Source organism: Agelaius tricolor, unplaced genomic scaffold (assembly GCF_023055355.1).
Source record: "Agelaius tricolor isolate 1412-34295 unplaced genomic scaffold, bAgeTri1.0.p SCAF_4, whole genome shotgun sequence".
In the NCBI taxonomy this organism is placed as follows: domain Eukaryota; kingdom Metazoa; phylum Chordata; class Aves; order Passeriformes; family Icteridae; genus Agelaius; species Agelaius tricolor.
The window spans coordinates 48,735,577-48,755,213 of NW_027269264.1; the positions used below are offsets into that span (position 1 = coordinate 48,735,577).

The following is a 19,637-nucleotide window of genomic DNA, read 5'->3' on the forward strand; positions in this document are numbered from 1 at the left end:
TGCTGGCTGCACTTCTCCTTTGCACCTCTGAGAGACTGCACAGTCACCGGGAGCAAAGGGGACATCTCAGAGAGGCATCCCCAGGGCGGAGCGGGAGCCAGCGAGGCTCAGGGTTCACCCAGTGCTCCCCACATGGCCCAGCTTTATGCTGACCTGAGGTTTGCCAAAGTGATGGGAGGCCGGAGCATGGCCAGCCAGGCACTGGAGGCAGGTGAGAGCCCACAGGCCCCGCCATGCTGTCCCTGCCGTGCCCAACCCCACGGCCTCAGCTGCTCTCCCTGCCTTCCTCCCACAGCCTTCGGCATGAATGAGACAGAGAGCCCCTACGAGAGCGCCCAGCCAGAACTGGCAGGGCAGGATGGGGATGGAGCAGAGCCCAGCCCAGGTGAGCATCCAGCTGCATTCCAGCAGACCCAGTGTGGTTCTGGGCTGGGTCGTGGGTGGTGTTTTGGGGTCCTCCCACTCCCATCACCCACACCATGCCATCTGTGCTGTCATGCCACCACTCTCCTGCCTGTATCCAGGAAGGAGGTCTGGGGGCTGCCAGGGGTTTTCCAGCTCTTCAGGTGATGTCTGTTGTGTCGTGCAGGGTGCCGGTCCCGTCGGTGGTGCATCTCTGTGGGACTGCTGATAACTTTCCTGCTGCTGGTTGCCACCGTGGCCCTGGGGGCGTGCTGTGAGTTGGGGGACTGTGAGCATCTGGGGCAGGGAGTGTGAGCATCTCACTCTCTGGGTTGGGTTGGGAGGCATCTGGCTGGGGTGGGCACTGTGGGTGAATGGAGGCATGCTCATGCACACTCACTGCTGAGTCCCTGTGCTGTCTGCCACGAGCTGGCCTATATCCCTTGCACATCCAAGCACCTCCCTTGCCTCCCATCATCCCTCTTCCTCACCTTACTTTCCGTTTCTGCTCCTTTTCTTTTCCATCCTGGCACTGTCCAGCCTCATATTGCTGCACCCTCCCTGCCCTTAATCTGCTGTGTCTGCTCTTATGCCCATCCTGCCTCATCCTGCTCTCCCCTGCCAGATCCTACCCAACCCTTAACCCTACACTTCCCTGCTGCATCCTTCCCTCCCACCTTTCCCATTCATCGTGGATAATCCCCTGCCTTGCCCTGCCCATCCCACCTGCCTTAAGCAGGGTCAGTCCCACATCTGAGCTGTCCCATGCTCATGTCCCAGCTCACCCCCCTGTCCCCAGACTGGCAGGTCACTCGCAGCCTGCAGGACTCCTCCCGTGAGCACAAGGCCGAGCAGGGCCGCCTGTCACAGGAGCTGAGGGCACAGGAGCAGAGCCTGGAGCAGACACAGCTGGAGCTGGCGTGGGCCAGAGAGGAGCTGCAGCGAGCGTGGCACGAGGGCAACATCAGCCAGCTGGAGCTGGACAGGCTGAGCCTGGAGCTGCGCCGCGTCACGGGGGTGCTGGGCAGGACAGAGAGGGAGATGCAGGAGGTGCAGGGGAGGCTCAACAACAGCGAGAGCACCGTGGCCCTCCTGCGCTCCTGCACAGCCATAGGTAGGGTGGTGATGGAGCAGGGAGGGGCTGCTCCAGCACTGGCACTGCTCAGCAGGTGCCAAGGGCCAAGTGCTGGCTTTTTTGACCACATGGCGGGGACAGAGTGGTCCAAGAGCTGAAGCAGTGCTGGAGCAGACGCTGAGCCTGTGATGTCTGCTGGGAAGGTGTGGGGCTGTTCCTTGTTACCCCCCAGGGCATCTGTGGCTGAGCAAGCCCCTCAGCTGTGCCCCTACCCACAGATTGCTGCCCTTCCGGCTGGCTGCTGTACAGGGGCAAGTGCCTCTTCATCTCCTCGGAGAAGAAGACATGGGAAGACAGCAGAGATGAGTGTGAGAAGACATATTCTCAGCTCCTGGTCACCAAATCCTGGAGTCGCTGGACCGTGCCGGTAGGGTGCTGGGGGAGCTGAGGGCAGCAGAGGGTGTGTCCAGCCATGAGGTCCCCAGATGGGCTAGCATGGTTCTGGGAGTCCCCAGATAGCATGGTTCTGGGAGCCCCCTGTCCTGCCGAAACATTGGAGGGTGCAAGGCTGTTCTCTGGAGCACATGGCTGTTGGTTGACATGGGATAGAAGGGCTCTGGCACCCCTGGATGTTTCCCAAGCTGGAGCAGGACAGCAGGGCTCGAGAACTTCCAGCCCCAGGGACTCATTGGAAGACGATCACCCTTCTGTGAAGTATATAGTACCGCAGTGCATGGGTGCCATGGAATAAAACATGGAAAAGCACTTTTTCTTCTTCTCCAGACCTTCCTGAAGAATGCAGATGTCCCATACTGGATTGGATTGCAGAAGGGCAGTTTTCCCTGGTATGACTATGGCGGGCTGGAGGAAGAGGACCCAGACAGTGAGGGAGACTCAAAGGCCTGGTTCTGGGTGGATGGCTCCCTTTATGAAAGGTACATGGCAGCACTGCCTCTTCCCAAAACTCCCCTCCACTGGCATGGCTATAGGAAGTGTTTTAAACCCCACCAGTACCCAGTTCCAGGCACAGGCCCTGGGAAACAAAGATTATCAGAGCAGCAGGGACTGAGGGAAGATGGGTGCAGTGGTGTGATGAGGTGCTCAGAGGACACGCAAATGGAAAGCCAGGACTTGGGGGTGGGTAAAACGCAGGGCAAGAGAAGCAGGAGCCAGCAAGTGTGGACAGAAGAAACCCCAAATTTCATTTGGGGCCTAGGCAAGGTGTTAGAGCACCACGTCTATCTCCCACATACCTTCTTGATTCCTCTCCAAAGGGAGATCAAAGGGAGATCACAGCCTTCTGTGGAGAATCCTGGGCTCCTCCCTGCCACGTGCACCACCTCCTCAGCTCGCTGCCGCTTCCTCTTGCAATGTTTGAGAGCACTGGGGAGGAACAAGCCTGTCTGGCCAGGTTCTGGGTAGCCGGCCCTCCATCCTCAGCCCCGCCATAGGAGCGGTGCCCAGAGCAGACCCAGGCTCAGGCCAGCTCCTCTGGTTGTCCTTGTGTCTTGAGGAAGGACCTGGCTCTCCCCACTGCAGGCATGAACAACCTCCAGCAGCGAAGCTGAGAGGGGGCAGGCTAAAGGGGTGTCACAGGCACTGCTAACCTTTTACAGTGTTTCCCAGCCTGCCTGGGGAAGTGCAGGGATGCATCAGCTGAGCCTTCAGCCTGTGAAATCAGTAGAGGAGGACTGGGAGATCCCCCTTTGACTGCAGCATCCAACCTCTCCTCTGCCAGTGTACAAAAGGCAGTTGTCAGCAGCGGCAGCTGCCTCAGCAGGGTTTGTAGAAAGAACATGTCAGTGCCTGATGTGTTGTTTGTTTCCCCATTCAGGCCGTGGCAGTCAAAATCGAATGGAACCTGTGCCATAATAAGCCATGGGAGCATCAAACCTGCCCAGTGCACTGGTCCCAGTGACCTGCACCTCTGGATCTGTGAGAAGGCAGCAGGGCCAAGCCTCCCTTTCAAGTGATGATGGCTGCTGGCCCCAGCACTGCTGTGGTGAGTCCTGCTGAGTCAGGGACACACGGGCCCTGTGGGGTGTGCCTGGAGGAAAGCAGGGAGCCTGCAGCTCTGCCTCCAGCATGTTGACCCCTTCTCCCATGGAAAGGGAGAGGAATGCAGTCACCTCCCTGTGCTGCATGGAGCCTGCCTCCATCCCTTTGCTGCCGTGGGCGTTCTGGGTCTGAGGTAGCTCAAGAGCTGAAGCTGTGGCTCAGCAAGGGGGCAAGATGGGGGAAAACCCTTGGCAAGGTGCTTTCCCAGCCCCGTTGCATGTGTTGGAGGCTGGGCAGCATCTAACCTTCACCTCCACCCTCACCCTCCTCTGCTTCCCCCTGCAGCACCTCCACCCTGCATCGCCTCTGCTCCAGCCTCGCTGTGTCCCTGCCCAGGATGTCCCATCCATTCCAGCCAACCCCTTCCCTCCCACAGCCCACTGCCCCTGGGCCACCCAGAGCCTTCCCAGTGATGCCCAGCAGCATGGATGCCTCCAGCTGGTGTGCTCTGGCTGAGTGGTAGAGGCTCCACAGCCGACCCCACACCTGCATGGGACACTTTGGGTCCTCCTGAGCACAACGGCTCTGGGCAGTGGGGAGCTCGGAACTGGCTGCAGAATGGATCAAGCTCTGGTACTCAGTGCTGGAGCCATGCCACACCCCCAGCACTGAGAGAACTGTGGTGCTGTGGCATGCCAGGAGCAGGAGCTGGGGACAGCACAGCCCCATCCCCACACAGTCCCCTCCCCACAGCAGGAATTTTCTGCCTGACCCCATCGCAGGAGCAGCTTGGCCATGGCTTTCAGACAACCCAGCACTCAGAGGCCTCGGCAAAGCCTCAGCACCCAAGGAGGGAAGCTGAGCCTGAACCGGCCTGTGCCTGTGCTGATGTTTGGGGATTTTTTTTGCGCTAATTAGAAAGTAGAGCAACGACCTTTAGGGTCCCACGGTGTGATTGTGCTTTTCAAAAGCAAAAGTTAACTCAGGCACTTGTAGCAGGCTGACGCTTTGCAAGACAACTCATCAGGACTTAAAATAGCTGCTAGACACGTGCACATGTGAAGATTAAGCAAAGCAGCCCTGATGTAACACTGTGGCCAGGTGAGAGCAGAGGAAGTGATGTTCAACCAGGCGAAAATGCTCTCGGTTTATGATAAGGTTGTGTGTGCCATATATAGTTGATGAACTGCTGTGTGAGTAAGCTTGCATGAAGAGCAAAAGGGTGTTAAAGGCAGGCCTTTTGGAGGGGTCATGTGTCACTCGTCTGTCTTGTCTGCTGGCTAAACTCACTTTATAGCAATAAAGAGACCCGGTTTGTCTGCTCTTTGTTTTCTTGTACACCACAGCAAACACTGTGAATTCAAAGGCATGAACTCAAAGAACCTAAATAATGAAAGAGAATTTGTCTGAAGGCATCTCAATCGAGATGGGTGCTTTAGGGCAGTTGAGATCTTGGGTTGAGCCAGTCTGGTTTGCAGTCCTGGAGGAGTTCCCCTCCTCCAGGAGAGTGCTCAGGCAAGACCATGCAACCTTCTGGGCCCATATCTGATGTGCATCCAAAAGACAGAACCAGCAGTCAGAGTTGCTGGGACATTCAGTTTTTAATGAACACTTTAAATAAGCTGGGTATATATTACTAGCAATTATTATTAATAATAATAAAAAACACAAAGAGTTCTGCATTCACCAGTGCATTGTGCAGGAGGGAGGAAAGCCGGCTCCCACCCTTGCCGGGGGCCAGGCAGCCTAGCTGTGCTGCCCACTGGCCCCATCCCCATGATGCCAGGGATGCCATGATGGCATCCTGGCCCCTCTGCCAGCATCCTGCTCCCAAACCTGCGTGCCAGGGAGATGTGAGGCACTGTGCTGACTCAGCACCCAACCCTCAGCATCGGTCAGGCAGGGACAACCCCAGTGCTGGCAATCCTCCCCGTGCACTGCCCACAGGCATTGCCCCTCTACGGTCCCCTGCCCTCTTCTCCCCATGTCAGGGACTGGCTGTGCTCCCCACGCTTGTGGACACACATGGGTTCACCCACCAGCCCCCCAGGATCCCCAAAAACACACATACACACGCTGACCTCTCTACCCCTGCCCAGTCCCTCTCACCCGCCTGGGTGCAGGGAACTCCCAGTTCTCCCAAGGTAGCAAGCCCATTGTAAACCCCTCTGCAAGAGCCTGCAGAGGGGTGAGCCCTTGGGGAAAGGGGGTCCTGGATCCAGGGCTTGAGCCCCGTGGCCCCCGCGGGGGACCAGCCCTGCCGCTTGGGGCAGTGCTCAGGGCAGCAGTGTTATTGCACTTTGGTCCCCAGCAGAGACCCAGCCCACCTCCAGGGTTCCCTGCAGATCCCCAAGGCTGATCCTGGTGGGGTGGGTGCTTGAGTGCCTGGGCAGCGCGGCAGCAGCCACAGCACTTGGCACCATAGCCACTGGTGGCCACCACGTGCCGAGTGATGACAGACCGTGGGGATGTGCCAGACCGTGGCTCCTGCACTGCCCAGTGCTGTGGCTGCAGAGGGGTGCAAGGGGCAGCTGGACTCAGCCCCACTCCCCAGGGTCCCCATCACTAGGACTGTGCCTCCGGCAGCTTCAGGCTGGGCTCAGCCAGCACTGGCCCCGGGGCTTTCTGGTGTTGGCCCCGATCATGGCAGATGAGGCTTTTGGCCTCACAGTTGAGGTTCTGGTAGCGGGGCGGGCTGGGCGCTGGCCGGTGGCAGATGGAGGCAAAGCTGAAGCTGAAGGGACTGAGGCAGCAGCCAGGGCAGGGCAGCACTTCGTCCTGCTCCAGCATGGCACCAGAGCTGTGCCCAGGCAGCATGGCCGAGCGCTCCGTCCGCTCCAGCGCTGCTGCACAGGAGATGCTGAGCTCAGAGAAGCCGTGCTCCAGCCCGCTGCCCCAGGCCAGAGGTTTGCTGACCATCATGTGGTTGTTGTTGATGAGGAGCCCGTTGGGGGCCCGCACGTCTGGCTGCCAGGCCCGTGTGCCCGAGGATGAGGTGCGGATGAAGTTGCTGTTGAGGGGCAGCGGGGTGGGCTGCGGCGGCTCAGAGCTGTCTGGGCCGCAGTCCATCTGATCCTCTGCCTTGGAGCTGGGGCTGGGGGCTCCTCCCCTGGCTGGGGGAGGAAGGAGGGCGGGGGGCTCGGGGTCAGTGGGATGAGAGGACCCCATAGCCAGCTCCAGGCCCCCTCGGTGGGGCAGCTCGGGAGAGGAGGGCAGAGAGTGGCACTTGCGGGGGCTGGTGGCGGGTGCTGAGAAGTCGCACTGCACCTCCACGGCGGGCTCAGGCGTCACGGGGTTGCTGAGCTGCAGCGGGGCAGGGGGCGGCAGGTCGAAGGTGAGCGAGATGACCGACTTGCTCGGCGTGTCAAAGAGCTTGATCTTCCCCCCCTTCAGGTCCTCACGCTGGGAGAAGGGGTTGACACGGGGGGACGTCTCCTTGGACCTGGCCCCGCTGTAAGGCTCCAGTGGCCACAGCAGGGCAGGTGACTTGGAAGGGAACATGTCAGACTGGCTGCGGGACAGGCGCTGGTCTGGCTGCAGGTGCTGTGTCCCCAGCTCACGCAGGGGCGACTGCTCGGTGTGGCTGGCTGACCTCCTGGCCACCCCTGGGCATGGGCACAGGAGAGTGTCACCAGCAGCCAGCAGCTGCCCATGTGGGGTGCTATGGGCTGACAGGCACCCAACAAAGTAGGGGTGCACCCCAAGGAGGAACAGGGACCAGCTCTATCCCACAGACCTCACACACCCGTCTCCTCCCCTATAGCTGATGGGGTGGGATGGGAAACCCCACACTCCCCCACCTTTACACCCGGCTATGGCCTGTCCCCGAGACGCCCACATACCAGTGAGTGTGGCTGCAGCTCCAGATGCAGGCAGACTCTCCCCGATGCCAAACAGGGTGGTCCTGGCACCCTCGGCGCCCAGCTGGTGCTGCAGGATGCTCTCCAGGCACTGCGTGATTTCCAGGAATGAGGGGCGGGAGGTGGGCTCCATCTGTGGGCAGCAGAGATTCCCCGTCAGGGCTGTGCCTCCTCAAGCACCCCAGGAAGCCCTGCAGAGCAGAGGCAGCTCCCCGCTCGCCCTGTGAGCAGGCAAGGCAGCCTGTCCTGCCTGCCTGCCCTGGCTGGGAAGGGCAGTCAGCAGAGGTGGGAGTCTCACACTGCAGCAGTGAAAAGCCAGCTGGAGGAAGGCCGCTGGGCAGTCAATTCCCACCATGGTGCGGAAAGTGGTGACGTCCAGACCAAAATCCTGCACCAGGGAAAGGAAGAAGAATAAGGCTGGGTCTCCTGGGGCACCACAAGGCCCACAGGACCCAACATGGGCTGGCCCCCTACCCCCTGCACTGTCACACAGGACCGTGGACCTGGAAGCACCCCAGCAGGGACACGGCAGGGGAGGACTCTGATGTCACCCCAAGATGGGCTAAGGTTGGGGGATATTATGACACAGATACCACTTCTGCCCTCTGCCTGAATGCAACTGCCCTGTTCTCCTTTCCAAGCTCACTATGGGTTCTGAGGTTACCAGCAGAGACCATCCCTCCCTGGGCAGCAAGGGGAACACAGTACCCCGGCCCTGAGATGTGGGACCAGTCCTGCACATAGGGCTCTGCCCAACACAGAACGCCCCCCGCCCCTCGTTTGATGAAGTGGTCCCTGCCCCAGTGCTGCTGCCCACAATCCCCATTCCCATCCCAGAGTCACCTCAGTGCGGGGCAGGTAGTCGGGGTCAGCTGGCACACGAGCGATGGTCTCACACAGGATGATGCCGTATGCAAACACATCGGCCTGCAAAGAGCAGGGACTCATCAGGGCACCCTGCAGCCCCAAGCTGATGTGCCCACCACACTGCAAGGCCACAGCCCTTCTCCTCCCTGCAGAGCCACACTGGAGCTCTGGCACCTTGTCACCAGAGGGATGCCCAATTCCTTCCCTCTGGATGCACTCCAGGACTGCAAGCCACTGGCAGCACAAGCCTGAGTAAAGCCCCACACAGGGCAGCCTCACCTTCTCGTTGTAGATCTCCCCACGCAGCACCTCGGGTGCCATCCAGTACGGGGAGCCCACCACGGCCAGTGGCTCCTTCTCGCTGCCCTCACTAGGAGACATGGGGAATATCAGAGGCTGCCCAGTCCCCCACATGTCCAACCTCCCACCCACCTGCTGCAGCAGCCCAGATCACCATCTCCATCTCCCCTCCTGGGCTAAGCCTCTTCCATGCACTCTACAAACTCATCTCTCCCCAGTCACACCACCCTCTTCTCCATCCCCTCCGAGCCATTCCCAAACTGCTCCTGAAGTCACCCCTAGATAGTCCTGGGACTATCTCACCACCCTCAGTCCTGTGGCAGCACCTCTCTGGCCACAGAGAGCAATGCACAACTTTCCAGGCATTATCGTGGGAAAGGCCGTGAGAAGATCAGAGAAAAGAATGCTAAGCAACTCTTATCTTCACTTGCTGCACCTGTTGTTGTGAACATGTGGAATGTGTTATGGAGATCTGTTTACCAAAGGGTGATTTCTTAACTGACCACTGGTGGTGGTGTTTGGATTGAAGGACCAATTGGGTTCACCTGTATCGTGACTGTCTGATAAGGGTGATGGGTTTCTTAATAAGTGTAGTATAATAAAGTGATTGATCAGCCTTCTGAGAGTCATGGAGTCAATGCTAATTATTACCCCTTCGGGGATGCCCTGTGGCAACACCATTCCTACCCTTTTAGCTGCACCCCCAACGTCCATCCCTCTCCAGCTTCTGCTCTGAGTGGGCTCCAGGGATGGGGATGGACAGGCAGATGCTGCCCACGTACCTGTAGGTGGGGATCTTTTCTGCCAAGCCGAAGTCACCCACTACAGCTGTGTAGCCACTGGCCTCGCAGCGCACCAGGCAGTTCTGTGGGCACAGGAGGACCTGTCACACCAAGTGCACCAGCCCTACCTCCCTGGCCAGTGGTTTCAGGATGCCCCAGCACAGCCTCCTGCTCCACAGCCTGCCAAACCTGGGGCAGCAAGGCAGCAACACGGGTACGGGACAACAGGGGTAATGCGGTGCCCTGGGACATCCCATACCTTGGAGGTGAGGTCACGGTGGAAAATGCCCTTGGAGTGCAGGTAGCGTAGGCCATGGGCGATGTCGAGGGCCAGCTTGACACGCATGGACCAGGAGAGGGGCACAGGGCTGTCCAGCAGCTGCTCCAGGTTCCCACCGTTGATGTACTGATGGAGAGAGCCCGGCCACTGCATCACAGCATCCCTCCCCTCCCTAACACTGCATGCCCATCTTTCCTCCTAATGCATATTCCAACCAACCCACACCACAGCCTCCCAGCAGGCCTTGTCTGCACATGTCACAGGCCAAGAATGTGTCCCCATAGGCGTCACTGTCCCTTCCCCAGGCTTGCAGGAACCCCGAGACTCACGGCTGTTGCCACACTCTTACCTCTGTCAGTGCATGCAGCTGTCCCTGGTGCACACACACCCCCATGAACCTGTGAGACAGAGGGGATCTGAGGGTGGCTGTGGCAGGGCCCAGCCCCAGGAGCTTATCCAGCAGCAGCAGTAGCTCCAAACCCCCAGGCTTGGGAAAAGAGGGGGCTGGCAGTGGGGAAGCAGGTCCTACCTGAGGATGTTGGGGTGCGAGAGGCGGTTCATCAGCTGCACCTCCCGCAGCATGTTGCCCCGGTTGCTGGTCAGCTTGTTCATCTTCAGCACCATGATCTGCCCCGACTGGCGGTGCCGCACCTGGAGGGGATGCAGGGAAGGCTGAGTCCCACCTCTGCAGCCCCCATGGACACCTGGCTTCACCCGGCTCCCATCCCAGCCCAGAGAGGGGAGCTAAGCATCCCACAGCATCCCAGGGACCACCAGGGCTAGGGGGCACTTTCCCCACATCTCCAAGCACTCCCAGGACTGATGACACACAGCCCCATCCTTCCTGGGGCACCCTGCTTGTTATGGTCCCTCCACCATGCTACACTGCCCTGAACACTGAGAGGCAACAACAGCTCCTATAAGCTGTGAGCCCAGCTCCACTCTAAGAACAGGCAGGTACACGATTGGGGACCATCAGGGAGGACTGGTTTTGGGTCAGCACCACCCAGCCAGACCGTACCAGCACGGGGTGGAGGGGATACACTGCCCCTCGGAACCAGCTCTAGGTGTGGCCAGCTGTAGTGCTTGACCCTAGTCTGGCAGGCCATGGAGCCTGGATGAGCTGTATATTTAGCCAGCCCCAGCCTGACACTGTCATGCGATCTGGGGGCCTGGTCCCCCGCCAAGAACAGCAGCTGGAGCATGGCCAAGCACGGACACCCCGTCCATCTGCAGCTCCCTGGCATGTGCAGGGCAAGGGAAGAGCACGGGATGCCCTGGCCTAACACTGTTATGGGGGGACCAAACCAGTATTGAGGGTCCCCTCCTGAGCAGGTGCTGGGGGTGGGATGCCACCCCCGCCTCGGAGCAGCAGCTGCCCGGGGGGAAAACCCAGTGGATCCCAGCTGCCCCCCAGCACACACGGAGCTGTGCACGGAGGCGCAGGCATTCCTCAGCACTGCCGTCAGCTCCCTGCTCTTCTCCTTTTTAGTCAATGCTGGTTGAGGCTGCTGAGCTGGTGCCAGCCCCTGGCCAGCCCCACAACACCCCCACAACACCCCTCACGTCAGGGATTGCCTTCCCAGGAAAAACACAGGGGGTTGGCTGGAGGCAGGATGTCCAGCACCCCTGTCCTGCTCACAGCTTGGCCCTTGTCCCCACCACAACAGAGGGAGGCTGGCATGCTGGCCCTCCAGGGCTCTCCTCTCACCCCATGGCCGGCACTGCTCCCTGGGATGCATGCCATGATGGGGATCTATCCAGCAGGAAACACCCAGGGGACGGGGCAGCAGCACATCCCTTCAAAAGGCCCTGGGGAAAATGAGTGCTCTATGAAAGCCCTTCTACATGTCTGTGTGCACTGATGCCAAACCAGTCCCAGTCAGAGTGGAAGTGAGAGGCAATAACTGTGCCGTGCCACCATCAGCTCACTGAGCTCATGGAGAGGCTTTGAATAATTCAGCAGACACCTGCCTGTGGGCACCCCGCTCCAGTTACACCTGTGCCACCTCCAGCCAGCCCCAGACAGCCAGCTGGCACTCCTGACCCACCAACAGGGGCCACGTGACAGCCGAGCTCAGAATGGACCCTGACAAGTGGCAAGGGGACAGCCCAGACACCTGCCACCACAGGCCCCTATCCTGGCACCCCACCATGCTGCAGGGAGAAGGGAGGGTGGATTTCCCCATGTCTCCTCCTTGCTGAGCACTGGACATACTGAGCTCCTGGGTTCAGGGAGAGCCTGTCCCAGGGTGAAACTGCAGTGCCTGCTGTGGGGAGCACCCAGAGCACTCCCTCTAATGGGGCTCCAAGTCCTCCCTGTGCTCACTACCCTCCTCACCACACCACTACCCAGCAGCACCTGGAACTGCTGCCAACGCCATCCTGACATCCTAGGACTCCGTCACACATGGACCAAGGGCAAGGGGCAACCCCACCCCATCTCACCCATCGCTGTCCTTCCTCCACCCCATCCCTGTCGGTGGGGCAGCTGAGGGCAGCACCAGAAACAGAAACTGGGCTCTCAGCCAGGCTTCAGTGCAGGCTTTAAGGAGGTGGCCTGCGTGACCAAAGCAGGGTGGGCACAGTCTCCCTTGGTCCCTCCAGCTCCCCATGGGGCCGGGGGTTGAGGAAGGCAGAGCCTGGTCAAGGCCAGCAGGATCCACAGCCTTGCCCAGCGTCTGGCACAGGGTGCTGCCCAGCAAAAGCTATCATTCCTGACCCAGCTCTCCTGGTGGCAGTGCTTCCTTCCCTTCCCACGCCACGTGGGGCTGGCAGGACTGGCTGGGTCAGTTTGGCTGGCACCAGCAGCTGTCAGACAGCAGGACCGGGCTCAGTGTTGCAGGCAGGCTCATGCCCGCCAGGATGGCTGGAGGCGGCACGGCTCCGGCGCCACGCGCCCACGCCAGGAATGCTGTGTGGCATGCACAGGGCTGGCACTTGGTGGCCACGGCCGCAGGGCTGGCCAGCTCCCTGCCAGCAGTGGCAGCCCTGCATCAGGGAGCAGCATCTGGTGGGCACCAGCTCAGCCCCACACGGTTGGCAGGTGCCCGTGGCTGAATTCCACATTAAAAAGCCACCTGCCATTGGAATAGGCTGAGTGAGGGCTGAGTGCAGTCACATGGGGTTGGACACCTTAAGATTGGAGGAGAGGCAGCCTGGGGGAGGGAAGGTCTTGCGAAAGCTGCTTCTTCAGGAATTATCCCAGGGATCCCAGGAGCTCCTGCCCAGTACAGCCCTGCCCCAACGTTGTTTTCTGTGATTCCATCCCCATGGGGCATGATGTCCTTGAGGCTGTCCAATGAACTCATTTGTGAGGCCCTGTTCTGCCAACTCCCCTGCAAGGCGAGCCCACACCTGGGACAGCTCAAGGCCAGCCCAGACCTGGGACAGCAGGGAAGGAGTTATGCTCCCTTTCCATGACTCCCACAGGCACTGGCCAGTTTACCCAGTCTGTCCAGGTGCCAGCACCAGCCCAGCACCCTGGCCACCCCCTGACACAGACCCAGCAGCAAAGGGCATCAGCCACGGCTGCAGGGGGCTCAAAGCCCCCCACTAAGGAGGTTTCCTCCCTCACTGACGTCCAGAGAAGGCAGCAGGCAGCACAACCTCCTCGGGCAGGAAGGTGTCCCCTCTCGCCTCTCTCATGCACCCTGGCATGGTGCCCAGGAATCCCAGCGCATTCCCTGGAGCTGAGCTCAGCTGGGCAGCCGTGTGGGGCTGCAGGGGGAGGGCAAGCCACTTGTCCCCCACCCTGCAGGAAACAGGCAAGCCCTCACCCCTCACCGATGCTCCCTGGCATCCCACATGGCCGGTCCATTCAGGGGGTACCGCGGGTGAGCCAGGGTGCCGTGGCATGTTGGTCCCCATCCCATCTGCCGCCAGCACACAGGGCTGGGGGATGGGCCGGGCTGGCGGCAGCCCCAGCCTGGGCACAAGGGATCTGAGCTCTTTTAACAGCGGAAATTAGAGTCTTATTTAAAGAGCATGCTAATCAGAGCAAGCAGACGGCCTGCTCCCTCCCCACAGCCGGCACTCCCGTCTAGACACGGGGCAAAGCTCCCTGACATCTCCCCATCCGGAGGTCTCAGCAGCCACCCCCCCTGCAGCCTACACTGGGGACAGCCTGGCACACTGCCCCACCCTCTGCTTATTCCCCTGCCCCACACAGGCAGGGCACAGTCACACAGGGACACCATCCTGCACCCGTCACCCCAGAGAGTTCTGTGGGGAACACAGGAGGGGGACAAGGGAGGTAGCAATGCCACTGGTAACCCACAGCCACCTACAACAACTGCATCTGAGCTCAGAGGAATCCCAGTAACACAACAGGCTGGGGCTGGAAAGCGTGCTCATCAAATGGAAAAGGCAGAATCAGTCAAGACAGACTTTGAGGGTGAGACAAAGCACCTGTTCCTGGAGGGTGTTTGAGCACCAGCAACCCCCACCTCCTGTCTCCCAGGAGCAGCACTGTGGGCACAGCAGGGGCCAGGGCAGTGCCAGTGTTACACTGTGGTGGCAGATCACTGCCTGGCCTGACTGGCGAGCCTGGAGCATGCCCTGTGATAGAGCAGGAGAGGGGCTGGCAGGTCTCCAGCTGGTCAGCACAACACGTTTCCTGTGCCCAGGACTCCCAAGCGGCAGCTGCGGGGCCAGGGCTGCTCCCAGCCTTGCCATGGCTGGCTGACCTTGGCTAATTCACTTCCTCCCTGCCTGCCTTAGTTTCCCCATCAGTGTCACGCTGCTTCATTCTGCTCTGTAAAATGAGGCAAGGTTCCTGATGAAGGGCAGCAGATAAGAGGAAGGGACTTGCTCCATTAGTTGCACCGGAAAATCGGAAATAAATAGAAAACTTCAAAGGTTGGTGGGGAAGTGAGCAGAGAGACGGGCAAGTGACAGTGATGCCAAAACCCTCTCCTGAGCTATGCCCATGCTGGAAGCTGCTAAACCACACAAACACACACACAACATGGAAATGGGGTGCTGGACAGAGCACATCATAGAGCTGCACCCTGGGAGATGGCATTTCCAAGAGGATGTGCAACATCAGGGCACGAGGCCTCTGTATAATGCCCCAAGGATGCTGCCCACAGCCCCTGTGTCTGCTGCAGCCAGCACATGGGAAAGTAAGACAGGGATTTGAGGAAGAGATGCAACAATGGTTTAAGGGCTGGAGAAAATGCCTGGCACAAACAGACCTGGCTCAATCTGCTCAGTCAATTGGAAATAGAGAGGTGGCTTCCTGCAATGTCTGTGTATCTGAGAAAATGGGGGGGCTAGTGCCCCTGAAATTGCACAGGGAAAGGCAATGAGAAACAGCTGCTCCAGAGGGAAAACAGCCCTGCTCTGCAGCACAGTGGGGAATCAGCTATGAACAAGTGCCATGAAAAAGAGCAGCTTCTTGTCACTGGTGTCTCCTGTTTGCTCTGGACAGCTTTTCTGAGAGAGGTGCTTGACTGGAGGGGCTAGCTTGGGACACCAGGGCTAGGACACACTGAGCCCTTTGGTTTTAATGCTGAGAAGACAGTCAGATGCTTGTCAGCACCCTGCCTGGCCCTGGCTCAGCTGCACATCAGGATCGAGCTACCTGTGCTGGGGCAGAGATGTCAAGGTCCCCACCCTGTCCCCCCCACCCACCAAGGCTGGAATGACATACGGCTCAGGAGCCACACAGAGCAGGCAGATTCAAGTGCCCACAGCCTTGGAAAGCTACAGAAGGAGCAAGGGAGGTGGGAGGAAAATGGGTCCTGGGCTGCCCTGCCAAGCCCTATCCTCCTCGCGAGCTCTGGCGGCCAAACCCCAGCTCAGATCCCGGGCTTACCCCACCATCCTGCTGAGCTCTTGGACTCAATCCACCGCACGAGCACAAAGCCCCATCTGGCCCCCTCCCATCCCTGCTTCCTTGCCACCATGCACACATGTCGACTACTGATCCTGATCCCTTCCCACCCCTCAACCTTCACCAGTCCCCCAAATCCTACGTGCCAGTGGCCCTACAAGAACCTGAAGAGTGTACGGGAGAAGGAGCATTTTGTGGCTCCTGCAGAGAGTGGGAAAACAAACAGCGAGGCAAGAAGAGACTGTGGCCTCGCTGAGACACGGGAGCATCCATTATTAAAGAGCCATATCCACGCCTGACATTATTAAATGCCTCCCTCTGCTCCAAGGTGCTGTTGTGCACTCCAAGCCAGAGATCAATAGCAGAAACCCAGCCAGCAGGGAGGTCATGGCTCCACTGGGAGCTCCAGAGGGAAGCATGGAGGAGAGGGACCTCTCTGCACATTCTCCATGGCCCCTCACAGGACACCTCTTTGGTGGCTGAAGAGGAAACAGGTCTTGGGGTCCCACTGCTGAGTGGGGAATGGTGTCAGGGCTGGAGAGGGACCCCAGGGTACTGCCAGGATGTGAATGCCCTGATGGTTGTGCTGCCTGTGACCTCAGTGACTGTGGTGGCAGGTAGTGGGGATTGTGCCCAGCCCTAAGATGCTCTTTGAGGGATATGAAGCTACTAGATCACCACTTAAGGGCAGTGCTAGCCCGTGGCTTATGGTATATAAGTATATATGGTACCTTAAGTGATGCCGAGGCTCAAAACAACACATGCACACACCTCCCCTCTGCCGGGAGAGGTAGTGGTGACACCGAGGCACAGCCCTTCGTCCCCAGCAGCAGGGCACTGGCCTGGCAGGATACTGCCACCATGCACCTCTGCCTCACTGCCCGAGCTCCCCACCAGCACTCACACACCTCTATCCTGGGCATGGGCCACACACAGCCATCTCCACCCTGACAGTCCCAGAGAGGATAGAGGACAAAGGCAGCTCCGGAGGCTCAGCCAGGAGTCAGCCCCCTGCTCTTCTACGGCATCACACCCCTGTCCCACAGCCAAACACCTTCGTGGGGGTCCCGCGGGGAATCCTGCACATCACCTGCTCAGCAGGCCCGGCAACGCCGGACATCACCTTGGAGTGGCTAGGAACGCTACCTGGATTCCCTGCCACCGGCACACCCCGGGCGGGCTCGGCTGTCCAGCCTTGTGACAGCCGGGGGTCCCCGGGGCTCGGCTGCCCGGCACCGACCCCCGGCGCACCCCACGGCGCGGCGCTCGGAGCGCTCAGCCTCCCCGGCTGTAAACAGAGCCGCCGCTCCCCTCCCCCTGCCCGGGGCGATGGAGGCACAACGCCCCGGCCGGGACGGGGCGAGCGCGGCGTGCCCAGGTCCGCTCCGCACGGCACCGCCCGGAGCAGCCCCCAGCCTCGCCCGGCTGCCGGGGGATCGCGGTCCCCAGCCGAGGGCGCGGCCGGGGCTGCGCTGTTGCCGCGGTCCCGGGGGACGCCCGATCCCGGCGGGATGCCCCGCGGCCCGCCATCCCCGCTCCCGCCCCGCACACCTTGAAGACCTCGGAGAAGAAGCCGGCCCCGATCTTCTCGCAGTAGAAGTCGTCGATGCGCGCCAGGGTGGAGACGGCGCTGCGCAGCGCCCGGTACGAGGAGGGCCGCAGCCGCCCGCAGCCCGGCCACGGCCCCGCCGCCTCCCCCTCGCCCTCCCCGGGCCGCCGCGGCAGCTTCTCCCACTCCATGTCGGTCCCGCCGAGCACCCCCAGCGCCATTCACATCCCCGCCGGGGCAGCCGCGCGGCCGGGGCGCCGCCGCTCTCCCGGCCCCCGGGGCGATGCTAGCGGCGGCGGCGGCGGCGGCGGCGCGGGGCGGGCGGCGCTCCGGGGCGCTCCGCGCTCATGGCCCGGCGCCGGCGCCCCCCCGACCCCTGCCGCGGCCCGGCGCTGCGCCTCCGCCGCCCCGAGCGCTGGCACCGGCGGGGCGGGGCTGGGGCGGGGACAGCCCTTAACTCCTTGGGACCCGCCGGCGTCGCCGCCGAGCGCGGCGGGAGAGCCCCCCCCGCCACCGCCCTGCCCCGCCCCGCGCTGCCCGCCCGGTCCCGCACGCCGCGGTGTCCGCGTCCACCGCACCGGGCTCCGGTGGGTGCCGAGAGGGCGTCTCCCTACGCGCCAGAGGCCCTGAGATCCCGGGGCAGAGCTTGGGCACACCCCACGGACACAGGGCTTTGACTGTCCTCAACCCCTGGATGCGCCTTAGAGGCGTGGGAGTCTTCCTCCCCTGGGTCCCACCTGGATGCACATTGTAGGTGCGGGACTTCCTTTCTTCCCGGGGCCCTGCCGGGATTCCCCGTTTAGCTACGGGACTCTCTTTGTCTTTGTAGCACGCAGTTCCTGATGGACGGACAAAAGGCATGGATATCTGATCAGATCTCCCCATATATCCAGCCCCACCCTATACAGTGTCGTGGGACCAGTTCCCCCATACAAGTAGCTGTTGGCAGTTTGAGCCCCCTTGGTAGAGGCTTGGATCTCTGCCCTTGGATCAGGGGCTCAGATTCTGTCCATGCACCCAGCCTGGGTGGTGTCCCAGGGGCAGTGGATCTGTCCTCCGGAGGAGCAGGCAAGAGCAGCCTCTCAGTGACAGCATGCCCAGTGCCTGTGGCACCCTTTTGCCTTCCTTGTTTTCCTGAGCTCTTCCACTTCTCCCTGGTTTCCTTCTGCTTGCTGCTCCCCCACCTCAGGCCTTTTGCCTGCTCTGAGGCTGATCCATCCTGTCCTTCCTGCCCAGGGACTTTCTGCAGCTGGATCTGCCCTTGCTCAGTCCCACACATTTTGCTGACGCTCTCCTTGGCATCCACCTGCCTGTGCTGGCCCAGCCCTGCTCCAGCCTCCTCACTGGGTGCTGCCACAGCCCTGACTCTGCAGCTCCCCTCAAACAGCTTTTCCCCTGTGTGGCAGGACTGGCTGCACATGCCCTGCACCACTCCAGCTGATTTTCCTGCTGGGAAAAGCAGCCACTTGGAGTATCTCTTGGTGTGGCATTTTTTCTGCCACCGCTTGGCTCCAGGTGCCATCAAGCACAACATAAACACCTTGGAGCATGAGCTGCGTTTTCTTCCTTGTCTCAGGAGGGAGAATAACCCTGTGGGCTAGAGCAGGGAACTGAGCCTCCCATTTATTTATAATGGGAACAGTGCCCTGCCCTCCCCCTAGGAATTCATGGTATTCCTGCTCTTCCAGGCCTGCAGAGGGAGTGGGTTTGTGCAGGGCAAGTTTCCTACATCTCGGGAGGCAGAGTCTGGGGATAGGGCTCAGCCAGTCCCTCTCTCATGGGGTCTGAGCCATCCTTTTCCTCACCAGTACCACTCCAGCCTGCCAGGGTGTTGGATAGCATGTGCCAGGGAGGCTTTTGCAGCCATGGGGTGGAGTGCTGTGCAACAGGCCACATTCTTACATTTCTTCAGCCTCACATGTCAGTCCTGCTGACAACAGCCTGACAAAATGACAGGAGCAGCTCCGTGGATGAGAAGAGAGAACAGCATCTGCCTGTGGGGTCAGGAGGCTTCAGTCTGTGCCCTCCTGCCTTGGTGTCCAGCTGTGGCTGCTCAGATGGGCGGCAGTGGGTGCCCATCCGGGCTCAGCCCTGGCACCTGAAATGTGAGCATGCTGATGAACCTGCAGCCCCATGAGCAGCTCCTTAGTGGTATGGGACACTGCTCAGAGGAGCACAGCACACCTAGGGCAACAAGGAGAGCCTCTCCCTTCCACTTGAGTGTAGCAGATTCCTGATGGTCAAGGCACCACAGCAGGGATGGGGAGGCCTGGTGAGGCATCTTGAAGACAGAAACTCAGGACCACTGCCTGATCAGAGCTCCTGCTGCTCACAAGTGACTGGGTTTACATCCAATTAAGTTGTAACGGATAAATTAAAGCCCTGGAGATGGCTCTGACTGTGGAAATTGCTGCTGCAGGATTTGCAGTCCCTTCTCTCATCAGCACTGGTAACTCTACTGTGCTATTTCCATCACGCTCTGCTCCTGCCTGGCACAGCAGGGCTGAGCTGAGACATGGCTAAAAGTCTCCAGTGCCCCAAATCCCTCCCATGGCGCAGGCAAGTACACTAAGCAGCTGGGTGCAAAGTCAGGCTGGGCTGAGCCTGCAGCAAACCCTGAATTAAGCTCCTCAATCCCTGGTGAGGAAAAGCAGGAAGGAGGTCTCCCTGGCTGTACTCTGCTCA

At 60.4% G+C, this 19,637-nt stretch overlaps 2 protein-coding genes across 2 annotated transcripts; one reads left to right on the top strand and one right to left on the bottom strand.

Annotated features, from left to right (window-relative positions):
- The first annotated feature begins 59 nt into the window (after positions 1-59).
- Positions 60-4,118, top strand: LOC139589524 (B-cell differentiation antigen CD72-like). The gene is made up of 8 exons (XM_071425968.1): positions 60-211; positions 296-385; positions 590-676; positions 1,202-1,516; positions 1,756-1,904; positions 2,261-2,412; positions 3,312-3,479; positions 3,821-4,118. The coding sequence occupies exons 1-7, from the start codon at positions 133-135 to the stop codon at positions 3,448-3,450; spliced, it is 1,011 nt and encodes a 336-aa protein (XP_071282069.1). The 5' UTR covers positions 60-132; the 3' UTR covers positions 3,451-3,479; positions 3,821-4,118.
- Positions 4,119-5,051: 933 nt separating this feature from the next.
- TESK1 (testis associated actin remodelling kinase 1) lies at positions 5,052-17,388 on the bottom strand. The gene is made up of 10 exons (XM_071425642.1): positions 16,955-17,388; positions 10,094-10,215; positions 9,914-9,962; positions 9,544-9,690; positions 9,285-9,367; positions 8,482-8,572; positions 8,179-8,262; positions 7,634-7,723; positions 7,318-7,468; positions 5,052-7,080 (listed from the first exon to the last, which is right to left on the bottom strand). The coding sequence occupies exons 1-10, from the start codon at positions 17,171-17,173 to the stop codon at positions 6,041-6,043; spliced, it is 2,076 nt and encodes a 691-aa protein (XP_071281743.1). The 5' UTR covers positions 17,174-17,388; the 3' UTR covers positions 5,052-6,040.
- Between the last annotated feature and the right edge of the window lie 2,249 nt (positions 17,389-19,637).

What these genes read in the sequence shown, in the direction of transcription:
- LOC139589524 (XM_071425968.1), top strand. Translation starts at nt 133, where the DNA reads ATGGCCCAGCTTTATGCTGACCTGAGGTTTGCCAAAGTGATGGGAGGC. An exon ending in CAGCCAGGCACTGGAGGCAG is followed by an intron (nt 212 to 295) that starts GTGAGAGCCCAC and finishes TTCCTCCCACAG; the next exon opens with CCTTCGGCATGAATGAGACA. An exon ending in GGAGTCGCTGGACCGTGCCG is followed by an intron (nt 1,905 to 2,260) that starts GTAGGGTGCTGG and finishes CTTCTTCTCCAG; the next exon opens with ACCTTCCTGAAGAATGCAGA.
- TESK1 (XM_071425642.1), bottom strand. Translation starts at nt 17,173, where the DNA reads ATGGCGCTGGGGGTGCTCGGCGGGACCGACATGGAGTGGGAGAAGCTG. An exon ending in TCTTCTCCGAGGTCTTCAAG is followed by an intron (nt 10,216 to 16,954) that starts GTGTGCGGGGCG and finishes CATCCCCTCCAG; the next exon opens with GTGCGGCACCGCCAGTCGGG. An exon ending in GGGAGATCTACAACGAGAAG is followed by an intron (nt 8,263 to 8,481) that starts GTGAGGCTGCCC and finishes TGCTCTTTGCAG; the next exon opens with GCCGATGTGTTTGCATACGG.